Source organism: Urocitellus parryii, chromosome 4 (assembly GCF_045843805.1).
Source record: "Urocitellus parryii isolate mUroPar1 chromosome 4, mUroPar1.hap1, whole genome shotgun sequence".
Taxonomy (NCBI): Eukaryota; Metazoa; Chordata; class Mammalia; order Rodentia; family Sciuridae; genus Urocitellus; species Urocitellus parryii.
The window spans coordinates 63189648-63202362 of record NC_135534.1 but is presented as its reverse complement, the minus strand read 5'-3'; the positions used below and the strand labels follow the sequence as shown (position 1 = coordinate 63202362).

The following is a 12715-nucleotide window of genomic DNA, read 5'->3' as shown; positions in this document are numbered from 1 at the left end:
CAGGGGACACAGACAAAATACCCTGCCTTGTGTTATGAATGAGTGGGGCAGACAGGCAGCCAGAGGGCAGTTCATTCTGCTGGGGCAGGCATTATACTAGGGTCCAATAGCAAGTTGTAAGGATAGTAAATCCAGCCTGGAATTGTGAGGGAAGTCCCCAGTCCTCACTTAGCCCAGTTCTTCTAAACCTGGGACCAGAAAAGCAAGAATCTTACTGCTATCATCAAAATACCACACAGGACTTATGCTGGGTCACTTCTAGGTAAACTCAGAACCTATAGCCCAGGGCAGAACTCCCAGGAAGATACCAGTCCCCAGGGAACCCATCTACTCCTCCTCCCTTTAAGGATTCATGAGACAGTGGAAAAGCAGCTCCATAACCCTGCGGGGACCATTTGAGCCTCACCCAGAATATGCACATTCTGGTTGCTGGTGGGATGAGGACAGCTCCCGCTTTAGGACACATTGTTATTGCTAAGGAAACAGGAGAGAGATGAGCACTGAAAGTCACCCTTTGGGTCAGTTGTGCACTGCACCTGCTCCCCTTGCCCACCTGGGACCCATCCTCAGGCCCAGTTATGAGCACAGCTTTGATCTCTTAGAATGAAATTGCTGCTAGGTTATTGCTCTGGCCAGGACTGAGTGTGAACTCAGTCCTCAGGGATGAGCTCTGCGAGGTAAGTGTGGAACACACAGTGCCTTATACACATGCTTGGGCACATCACACCCTAACCCAATCCGGAATTAACCCCAGCAGCAATTAGAGCCCATGAGCAGGAGTCAGACTGAAGAGCTAGTGGCAAAATCTCAAGACATCCCCTTCCAGCAGAGTGACTAGCTCCAGGACCTGCAGCGCCATGCCTCTTCTGAATAGATCCCTTTGGAACTAACTTTGAGGCCTAGACCAGTAAAGCAAGACTGGAAAGCACACCCAGCACTCATACGTCGCTCAGCTAATGCACCATGTCTCCTCTTGTCTCTAAGGAGGGCTAGGCTTGCCAGGCATGGGCTTTAGACTTGCCAGGCTGGCCATGCATCAGGCCCACCCTGACAAGGAAGGGGAAAGCATGATGAGGATGGTGACTGGCTGGAGCTGGGGCAGGGCCCAGCATCCCTGGCTCAGGCAGGAGCCACCAGTCGGAGCTCAGTGATCTATTGCCTGAGGCTTGCTTCCCAGGTACTCCCAGTCAGGTGTCCTCTCCTTGCACCTGTCCCGGTGCTCTCAGTGAGGACCAAAGGATGCAAACTGAATTTGGTCTAATTTTGAAAAAATTGTGTTGAGGGAAAGAAAATGACACAAGCCTTTATTTATCCAGCACTATTGTAATGCACTCTGTTGCCTGGTGCAAAGGGAAGGACATGGCTCTGGAGTCACACAGTTCAAGACTCCCCTGTACTGTATTCTGGCTTTGAGACCTAGCTGTGAGAAAAAATTACTTAACCTCTCTGAGCTTCAGTTTCTTTTCAGAGGTCATAACTCACCTTCCTCCAAGGATGGTTATGAGGATTTAGGGATTCAGCAGGCAGGTGTTGAACAACTACCCTGTGCCCAGCACTGTCCTGGGACACAGAGGTGTTCCCAGCCTCTGCCCTGAAGGAGCAACTTTCTAATAGATAATAAAATAGTGCACTGAAAGCCCCAAGAAGAGCACCTGTGACAATAGAAGTGCCCTGTTGGTGCACACCCTTGGCACTCAATTGCTTCCTCTCAACCAGTTCCTGATCATCATTGTCAGTACTGTCCAGAGCTATTGTACAGTGATGCCCTTGAGCTTTGCTGAGTGGGCAGGGCTCTGTCACCTTGACCTGATTGGTTACAGAACCATGTTCTTGTATAGTTCTTCATCTTCTCTCTGCCATTTGCTCTCTTTTCTTGGTGCATCTGTCTCAGTACAGATGCTGTCTTCTCTGTCACTTCTTGAAAGTGCTAAACATTCCAAGGGAATGTCCCAAGGTGGTTAAAGTAGAAACCTAATTTGCTTTCCCTCTGTCAGGATGGAGGATGGCTCCAAAGACATATCAGTTAATGTATTATACATCATCTGCTCTGGCCACATGCACAGCATTGTGTACTGAGGTGCTTTTACCAACATGACCACATCTAGTCCTCACAGTCACCCTTTTAAGATTCCCACCCCTGAACTCCTGCAGTGACCTGGGCTTTCCTTCTCGTTGTGATTGTTCATTTCCTGGGTCTTGGCTTCTCTAGACAGGGAGCTTGCTAAAGTCGCAGTGAGTCCCCAGTACCCAACAGAGCCTGCCCAGAGTAGGATTCTGATAGTGAGATGGGTGGGGAATCAGACTGACTTCTGGATGCCAAGGCTAGTTGGGCACCCTGAGATGTCTATAAGCAGGTGCTATCTTGCCTAGAGGTGCTCTCAGAGGAGCAGATGCTGTGAGAAAAAATTACTTAACCTCAGTGAGCACTGTTACCACGCTGTGAGTCCAGTGCCCAGAGAACCCGGAGTGGGGAGCAGCTGACCTTCAGGGTGGGAGGCAGCAACACAGGGTTCTGGGGGAGTGTTCTGGAGAACAAGAGTACTGAGGGCACTAAAGCCTGTCCGGGCTTGCAGCTCTCTCACCATACCATCCCCATTCCTTCCCAGGGCCGACTGACAGATGGGAAGGGGAAAACTATTGACTGCAAGGATGCCATCTTCATCATGACCTCCAATGTGGCCAGTGACGAGATCGCACAGCACGCATTGCAGCTGAGGCAGGAAGCTTTGGAGATGAGCCGGAACCGCATCGCTGAAAACCTTGGTATGGTTTATAACCTGAGCTGTATGGGCAAGTAACCTGAGCACCGGCACTTCTGGAACAAGGGTAGGATTGAGGTCCTACTAGGCAGCAGACACCAGGCACCATGTCAGAGAGTAGAGGGGGACAGACAAAGAGTGCCCCACTCAGGAAAGCCCCAAATCTTGCCGGATGTGGTAGCACACACAGCCTAGCTACTTGGAAGGCTGAGGCAGGAGGAACACAAGTTTGAGGCCAGCTTTAGCAGCTTAGTGAGATCCTGTCTCAAAAAATAAAAAGAGCTGGGGATATGGCTCAGTGGCAGAGTACTTCTGGGTTCAGTCTCCAGTACCAAAAGAAAAAAGGAAGAAAGAAAGCCCCAAATCTCCTGGGTGATAGGAAGGCTCCAGACAGAGGATTGGACAGAGGCAGCCAGGGTGAGGGACAGAAGGGAGCCAGAGTCTCAAACTCAACAGATAAGACCCTGAAGAACAGTAAGTCAGAAGCTACACAGAAGTGGGCACAGCCTTTTTCAGCCAGTACAGCTCCCTGCATTAGAGGGTCCTAGAGCACCCAGCAAGCAAGAGGCTCTACCTCTCACCTTTCCATTCAGGATAAGTCCTGTTGCCACTTTCTTCAGAGTCAGAACTCAAGCCTTGACCCTGATTTCTGTCCTTCCCCATCACCTACAACTCCCACTTGAGAACCCTGGAGCTTTATAACACTCAAGAGCTAGAAGGACCTCAGAAAGTACCTCTGGAGGTGAGGAGACCACACCAAGTGCCAGCCAGCCTTAGTGACCAGGATCTCATAGGTATAGCCCCCAAAGTTCCCTGAGTATGGGAAGTAAGCAGTTTATGATTCTGTCTCTGCAGGAGACGTCCAGATGAGTGACAAGATCACCATCTCAAAGAACTTTAAGGAGAATGTGATTCGCCCCATCCTGAAAGTAAGAGTGTTTCTTGGCGCTGGAGCCTAGGGCTGGGGGAGCAGGGTCTTAACCATAGCAAATAAACGGAAGCCACTATGTTTCCCAGTGGGGTCCAGAAATTTTCCTATGCCTGCCTTCCCAGGCCACTGAGTTCATCCTGCCCCTACCCTGGCCCTACAGGCTCACTTCCGGAGAGACGAGTTTCTTGGACGGATCAATGAGATCGTGTACTTCCTTCCCTTCTGCCACTCAGAGCTTATCCAGCTAGTCAACAAGGAACTGAACTTCTGGGCCAAGAGAGTAAGAGGGGACTGCCCATGGGTGGGGAAGGGACATCTGTCCACTGGAACTCTGGAGGGAACAGTCCCTCCCCCTGAAGGTGGAACACTTGGTGTGGGGCCAGTAGCCCTGGGGCATACTATCTTTCACAGTCCTGGGCCTCAGGCCAGTGTAGTAAGAGATGGAAAGCAAGCGCCACACGCAGACAGGCCTCTCTGATCCATTTCAGGCCAAACAAAGGCACAACATCACACTGCTGTGGGACCGTGAGGTGGCAGACGTGTTGGTTGATGGCTACAACGTGCATTATGGTGCCCGCTCCATCAAACATGAGGTGAGCACAGGAGCCTGAGAGAAAGGAGGCACCTCCACCTCTTCCTCCCCGGTACTCTCCAGACCCAATGCCTGGGCCCCCTGCTGCTGGAGTGGGCGATACCCAGAGCTGATGCCCCTTCAGAACCAAAAATACTGAAACTCCTATCTGGAGGATGGCCAAGCATGAACCCTGCCTGAAGCAGGGGACTGGGAGCCTCAGTAACTGACAGTAGTGTACCTTTAGCACAATCCTGCAGGGTAGATGTTGATACCCCACTTTGCAGATGAGAAAATTGAGGCTCAGAGAAGGTCTCTGACTTGCCCAAGCAAATGGTAGATACCAGCTGCAGGCCACAGACTGGGCACAGTCTGAGACAGTGACAACCACTTCACCTGTCACCACCTGCAGGTAGAGCGCCGAGTGGTGAACCAGCTGGCGGCAGCCTATGAGCAGGACCTGCTGCCCGGGGGCTGTACTCTGCGCATCACTGTGGAGGACTCAGACAAGCAGCTCCTCAAGAGCCCTGATCTGCCCTCACCCCAGACAGAGAAGCGTCCACCCAAGCTGCGACTGGAGATCATCGATAAGGACAGCAAGACCCACAAACTGGACATCCGGGCACCACTCCACCCTGAGAAGGTGTGCTATACAATCTAGCATCCACCTGTATGTGCCCTGAACATCCAATAAAGACCCCTTGCTGTGGCATGGCAACTGACCTAGCCTCCCCTCATGCCTCTCCCTCTCTCTGCCAAGCCTAAGGGCTGTTTACCTCCTTTACAGACCTGGAAGACCCATCCTTTGCCCCAGTCCTGAAGTAGGAATCCTGCCTACCTGCCCTCTGTGGGCCCAAAATCTGCTAAAAAGTCTTTAGAGAGAAGATACCTCTCTAACCCCTTCAAGGCAAGATGCAAGGGAGGTCCCTCTTTGTCCTTCAGCATGATCCCCATTCCCTGTAGTCACTGGAACTGTATCAGTGTTCCCAAAAGCTCAGAAGTATGGCAGCAAAAAACAGATCTGGCTGGAAGAAGACAAGGACCAGAGCCCCTTGATTCAGAGTTTTCTGATTTCCAACAGTTTCTGTCTTAGGGAGCCATTTTGCACTGTAGCCTGCCATCCTCTGCTGGTACTTGTGCAGCTCAATCCCCAGAATGTCTCCACTGGGAGTGAGAAAAAGTGCAAAGGCCCAGGCACAGATGGTTGCAATTTAGTCTATAGCTCCCTCTTTCCCATGCTTTGAAATTCTAAGGCAGAGACCCATCAAACTTACCCCTTTCCACTGCCATATCACACCCACCATTCCTCCCTACCCCATGTCCTGGATCAAGCCACACTGCTTTTCTATCCTTGGGACTAGGCCAGTGGAAGGCACCACTAGGCGACCTGACTCGTTCATTATCCTGCTCTACTCTGGGACTGGACAGGAGTATCCAATGACCATGTAAGTTCCTAGAGCTCTCCTCTAGGAAACCAACAACCTAGACTCTGGGAAGCTACAGGGGGAGAGAGTCATAAAACCATTCTTAATTACCAAAACCAGGAAATTAACCTTGCTACAGTACTTCTAACTGATCTACAGACATTTGAATTTTGCCAGTTTTCCATGCAGGTGCCCACAGATTCTGCCTCACTTAGAGCTGTTGTCCCAGCTAAGTGAGCCTGGAATAAACCTGCAGTTAATTCAGTCTTCTGTTAGTCACTGAGCAGATAGATAGTCTGGACACCTTATCCCTCATGGAGGGCATTCTACAGATCTGCCATGTTTCAACCCAGTTTGGCAGAATGCAGCAAGGCCTGATGCATCCCTGGGCACCCCCTGCAGTAGCCACCACTGGTAACCATTCCGTTCACCCTCCCCTGCTGCCTGGGGGCAGTCCTCCGCACGTTACTGTGGAGGACTCAGACAAGCTGCTCCTCAAGAGCCCTGAACTGCCAGCTTGTAGTGTTAGCTAGTTTCTTTCAGGAAGCAGAAAATGGAGGCAAAAATCAAAGTGCCTTGGGTGATGGGAAAATGACATAGCATGGTCTGAAGCTGTCAGAAACGAGGGCCCAGGCCCCAGCACATGCTCTGGCAGTCACCAGCTAACCCCTTGGAGCCATATCTGCTGCTCCCTACCTCAGTGACTGCTATTCTTTTGTTGTTTTTTACTTTTTGTTTTGAAATAATTTTAAACTTATAGAAAGCTGCAAAAATAGTAGAGTTCTCATGCCTTTTACCTGTTTCTTCTAATATTAACATCTCATACTACAGTTACCAAAACTAGGAGATTAACATTGCTACAGTATTACTGATAGGCAGACATTTGAATTTTGAGAATTTTCTCTCAGTGTCCTTTTTCTGTTCCAGGATCCAATCCAGGACATCCCACATGGCATTTTATTGTCATGTTTCCTTCATTTTCACCAACTGTGACAGTTCCTCCATCCTCCTTATTCTTTGACCTTGACACTTTTGAAGAGTCCTGGCCAGTTCTTTTGTAGAATGTCCTTTGATTTGGGTTTGCCTAATAATTTCACTTGATTTCATCAAGGATCTACATTTTTGGCAAGATGCTCACAGAAACAAGGTTGTACCCACCTAGCAGCAGGTCGTATTACTTTAATTGTAAGGCTATAGTGGTGTGTGAATTTGCAGGCTGGAGCTGTAGCTCAGTGGTAGAGCTGCTTGCCCAGCATGCATGAGGACTTGGGTTAAATTCCCAGCACCGCAAAAAAAAAAAAAAAAAAAAAATTATCATATGTAATACACACATATGTGTAATTATAGAGAAAATTATAATTATATAGAAAATTATATACAAGGGGAATATGAATTTCCCCCTTTAAATTAATAAAAATCTTTTGTCTTATTTATCCTTGGAGTTTTGTCTACAGATTTTTTTTTTTTTTTAAAGAGAGAGTGAGAGGGAGAGAGAGAGAGAGAGAGAGAGAGAGAGAGAGAGAGAGAGAGAGAATTTTAACATTTATTCATTTTTTCTTAGTTCTCGGCGGACACAACATCTTTGTTGGTATGTGGTGCTGAGGATCGAACCCGGGCCGCACGCATGCCAGGCGAGCGCGCTACCGCTTGAGCCACATCCCCAGCCCCTGTCTACAGATTTTAACATCCTTCTCAATGGTTCTTGCTTATCACAAATGTTGTTTTTGCCTAATGATCAATTTTTCTTCATCATCTATATTTATTAATCAGTGTTCTTTTGTAAGGAAGAACCCAATAATTTATGTCAGTACGAGCTAGTAGACAATAGTTTTATTCTGTGGATTATAGTACTAACAGATACTAACAGTCATAAATCTATACTAACAGATTTGTACTAACAGATTTGGCCATTAAGAACTCCTTCAAGTTGTTTCAACATTGCTTCCACATTTTTTGAGCACTTCCTCTCTTTCTGGTACAAGATGTTCCAGGCTCACTCACATTTTCCCTTTCCCAGCCCTGACATTAACCACTTCTCCAAGAAGCTCCCAGTTTCCTTTATTCTTGAATAAACCAGATGGTTACTTGGTACTTAGATACCAAGTTCTGGCCGGGCACAGTGGTGCACGCCTATAATTCCAGCAGCTCTGGAGACTGAGGCAGGAGGATCACAAGTTCAAAGCCAGCCTCAGCAATTTAGTGAAGCCCTAAGCAATTCAGCAAGACCCTGTCTCTAAACAAAATAATTTAAAAAGGGCTAGGGATATGGCTCAGTGGTTGAGTGCCCCTAGGTTGAATTCCTGGTACCAAAAAAAAAGAAATCAAGGTCTGAACACGGGGTATACACATTACTAGTTGAGTGTCATTGTGTCTATGCCCTCTCAGCAGACACAGCTCAGAAATCTGTGTATGTTACCACATGCATACACACATACATCTGAATTTATTTTATCTGTACATCTGTATGTTATTAAAAACCATGAGTTCAAATTGATACCTTCAGTCCAATCCATACTGTAGATTTATGACTGCCATTCTTAAAACTTGCCTATTCTTTTTCCACTTCTTCCTCTCCTGAGCTGTGTCTTCTTTCTCTCTCTCTGTGTGATGGTGAGATTTCCCTTAGGGGCTCTGTCAGTGACCTTATGCAACATTCCTATTAGATAATCAACTGTAACCAAGAACAACAAACTTGTAATTCAAATTAGATTTAGATAAGTTTTATACCAGAAGAACCCTGAAAGTAGGTGAAGAACTTCTAATTCTCTTCTTCCAGAGAATTTTTGCCAGACCTCCAAGGTCATGTTCCACCCAGATCTTACACTCCATATTACCCTGGGCACTGCTCAGTTCACTTACACCACTTGTTCTGTGTCTTCATCACTAGAATGTGAGCTCCAAAAAGGACAAATAACTGAACTGTCCAGCTTACTAGCCACTCTGGCACAGAGCTAGCACATGACAGAGGCTCCAAGAATATTATGGGTGGCCTCTGCAGCAAGAGTAGATCTTCACTGTGTTCCCTAGGATGGAACAGTGTTATTTGTTTGCTCAGCCTCCCAGCAGCTCTGGAAGCCGAGGCAGGAAGATCACAAGTTCAAAGACAACCTCAGCAACTTATCAAGGTCCTAAGCAACTTAGTAAGACCCTGTCTCAAAATAAAATATTAAAAGAGCTGGAGATGTAGCTCAGTAGTTAAGCACCCCTGGGTTGAATCCCTATCCCCCACCCCCCCAAAAATGTATAGATAACATGCATTGTTCAAAGAGAAAAACTCAAAAGCGTACAGTGATTACTTTAGAAATTTAAGGGAAAAAACATTAAATCTTTTTATTTGTAGATGGACACAATACCTTTATTTTATTTATTTTTATATTGTGCTGAGGATCAAACCCAGTGCCTCACATGTGCTAAGCAAGTGGTCTACCACTGAACCACAACACCAGCCCCCAAAACATTAAATCTTAAGAGAATAGACAACAAACCAATAAAAACTGAAGTAGAGCCAGACGCAGTGACACCTGCCTATAATCCCAGCAGCTCAGGAGGCTGAGACAGGAGGATTGTGAGTTCAAAGTCAGCCTCAGCAACAGCAAGGCAGTGAGTTGCTAAATAAAGTCTCTAAATAAAACACAAAATAGAGCTGGGGATGTGGCTCAGTGGCCAAGTGACCCTGAGTTCATCCCTGTTATAAAAAAAAAAAAAAAAAAAAGAAGTAGGAAAAAAAGAACAAGAAAAGGGATAAATTAACAAATATTTGAAGGCATTGATAAAATCTGAGCCTGCTAAAGAGGAAACAGCCAAAACTAAAAAGACAGGATCAAGAATGATAAATTAGACATAGCTGTATAGCAAGAGAAGAATTACAATTTTAAAAGAGCTTTAAGGCAATAAATTTGAAAACAGAGCAGATGGATAATATCCTAGCAAACACTGACCCAAGACATAGTTGGAAGAGACCAATTGATTAGCAAAGAAGTAATTGAGAAGGTGACTAAAATTTTATCCTTTGATTGGGTTCTAGACTGGGAATGTAGCTCAGTGATAAAGTGTTTGCCTAGCACATGCAAGGCCCTGGATTTAATAACAGCATTGCCAAAAAAAAGTGTTAATTAAAATTTTAAGTTGAAATGCACATATAGGATAGTGCACAAATTGTGAGAATACAGGTTAATGAGCTTTTTTGCATAGTGAGTGGGGCTATAATCATCACTCTACCCCAAATACAGATAAATTCTAACTTTTAACTCTATATAACTGCTTAAGACCATGGGAAAAGTTGGAAAAATACTCAACAGTTGATTTTTTAAATCCACACAATTGCAAATTTTATAAAATACCGAAAGAGGCCTAATTTCACCTGTGGCTATAGAAGGCAAAAATTCCAAATAAAATCAAGTTAAATGTACACTGTGATCGCATAAAGATTATTTCATCGATAGGAGGCTCAGTGTCAGGAAATTTACTAATATAAATAATAACTACATCAAGAACAAATATTTAAATGTCTATAATAAATTAATCTTAGTGTATTATTTTGGTAATTATGCTGTGACTAATGAAGTGTTCCTTATTTTTAGAAAATATATTTAGAAGTTAAAGGTAATTTGAAAATATTTCAGGAAACTAAATTTTATATACACATACAAATATACGCATATATATGTATACACAGAATGATAAAGTAAAAGTAAACATTTGGGAAATCTGAAGGAAGAGTATATAGAAATTTGTTTTTGCAGCTTTTCTATAAGTCAGATTATTTCAAAGTTTTTTAAAAGAAAGAAGATATATCTGTGTGTGCTAAAAAAAAAGCATTTGATAAGACTTTGCAGCATTAAGTATGATTTGATAAAATTAAAGTACCCATTTAAAATTACTTTAATATGATAGATCATCAGAAGCCAATAACAGACATTTTAAATTGTAAATACATAAGCTATTTCTTAAGTCTGAAATAAGACAGAATTCAACCTGGCTTTGAAGATTCAAGAGAAAGCAGTTAGGGAAAAATAATCATATGAATAATGGAAAATAAATTATCTTGTGTTACAGATATATGATGGTATATTTAGAAAATTCAAAAGGCAATAATAAAAATCTGTTAGCATTAATAAGGACACTTGGTAAGTGGCTGAATGAAAGATAAATGTACAAAAATCAATTGCTTTTCTCTGTTCTACCAGTAATCCAATGAAAGACAATAACAAAAGAAAAACATTACATTCACAGTTGCAAAAAACAGGCATATATATTTGCTCATATATTCATAAACTACCTTAGGAAGGGAGGGGAATTGGGTGATTGAGAGAGAACAATGGAAGGGAAACTTAACTATATTATTTTTTAAAGTTTTGAACTATGTTAGTGTGCTACCTATTCAAAATTCAAAATACTTATAATAAATTTAACAAGAAGAAAATCATATTGAAAGACATAAAACAATTTATGACAAATGTAAAAACAACAGATTTTTGGAAAGGATTCTTAAAGTATTATTAAAATGTCAATTCTTTTTTAATGTTCTTTTTTTAATGATTTATTTATTTATTTGTTTTGCATAAAATGTCAATTCTTAGTATATAATTTATCACAAGCCTAATTACACTCAACAGCATTTTTAACTGAATAAAGTCATTACACAACTGTGTCCTCAGGTGGTGCCACATGAACCTACTGTTGTCTGGGTATAGGCTCTCAGAAGATGCACATTAGTACTCCTGTCACAATCCCCATCTTGATAGTGTGCAAACTATGGAATCAGCAGATTTAGAAACCATCAGTACACATCCTAAAATACTGTTACGTCAGAAAGCAAAGAAAAGAGGTACTGTGACTCCAGTGTCGAAGCTGTATGTGGAAGTGGAGGAGAGGAGGAAGTGGTGGGGAATGAAGCTACAGAGGCAAGTTTCCCAATTTGAAAGTGCCTTGAATGTCATGCTGAGGGAATGAAATGACCAGATTTTTGTTTTCAGAGGCCCCGATTTCCCTGTGAGAATGTTGGGATGACTCCTAGCCAGTACACAACAAGTGGAGCACTTCCAAGCAAATTTCCTTCCCACAAAAAGTTTTAACATAATTATATTTGAAACTAAGAGTGGGAAGTGCCTAGTACCGGGAATGAATGGGAACCTAAAATTCAGAGGGTAAGTGAAGGAGAGGTCAAGAAGTTCAGAGACTTGGGATAGAAAGGCCTCATGGCTATGTGCTAGGGCTTCAAAAAAAAAAAAAATCACCTTGTGAAATGAAGACTAGGAGAACACTGCTCATTGACCTGGGAAATACAATGAAGTCCGCCATCACTAAGAGATAGAAGCAGAAAGAATCAGCTAAGAAGAAACTCCTACTGTCACTCTTTGTAACAGTGTAGTCCAAATTCACAGTATACAAATGTTGCTAGTGTCAAACTGAAAAACTAACAAAGGAGATCCTGGACCAATGAAACCTATTGGATCTCAAAGAAGAAAACACAAAAACCATTTGTAAAATGATTCCCATAATCCAGTTTTACCAAGAAACCTATGGGAGAAACAAGCCCTAGTTAAAGTGAGTTTACAGGGAAAACTTACCCCCCAAAAGGGGGAAAAAAAAAAAACTACTATGAAGGAAAGTCAGCAGATAACAAATGGGAGCTTGGGTGTTCCAAGGATTATAGGTGATATAAGAATAAAATAAGTATATTTTTAAAGGTTCAAAAAAAAGATTAGAAATCAAAAGGCAAGAAAGGGCAGTATGAAAAAAAGAATCGATGGATTTGAAGAAGAGCCTTTTTCCTGGGTGGTTTACTCAGATTCATTTCCATTTTTTTTTTTTATATTTTGACATTTTTTTCTAGTGTTATAGTCCTAAATGATTTAAATATTAGATAGCAGAATTGCCAAGGACTTTAAAGATTTGGGTTACCCATTTGTCAACCCTAATAAACTGAGGTGCTGACAAGGGGAATGAATATAGAATTGGTAGCAGAGGAAGAAGTCATCATGAGCATAGTCAAGTGCAGAAGTCAATGTAGCTACAACTACAATCCTGG

General features: G+C 43.5%; 1 protein-coding gene across 3 annotated transcripts in view; it reads left to right on the top strand.

Annotated features, from left to right (window-relative positions):
* Positions 1-7103, top strand: part of Clpb (ClpB family mitochondrial disaggregase) — a 141573-nt gene extending 134470 nt beyond the window's left edge. The window contains exons 12-18 of one of the 3 annotated variants that reach the window (XR_003301872.2): positions 2607-2763; positions 3615-3688; positions 3851-3970; positions 4179-4283; positions 4674-4904; positions 5623-5706; positions 6613-7098. Coding sequence is in view for 2 of the 3 variants with exons in the window: in XM_026400990.2 (XP_026256775.2) it covers positions 2607-2763; positions 3615-3688; positions 3851-3970; positions 4179-4283; positions 4674-4904; positions 5623-5643 (708 nt within the window). In the remaining variant the exon portion in view is untranslated. Of the gene's footprint in view, positions 1-2606; positions 2764-3614; positions 3689-3850; positions 3971-4178; positions 4284-4673; positions 4984-5622 lie in introns of those variants that run through there. The other 2 variants (XM_026400990.2, XM_077797615.1) reach the window with 2 other exon arrangements.
* Positions 7104-12715: the final 5612 nt, after the last annotated feature.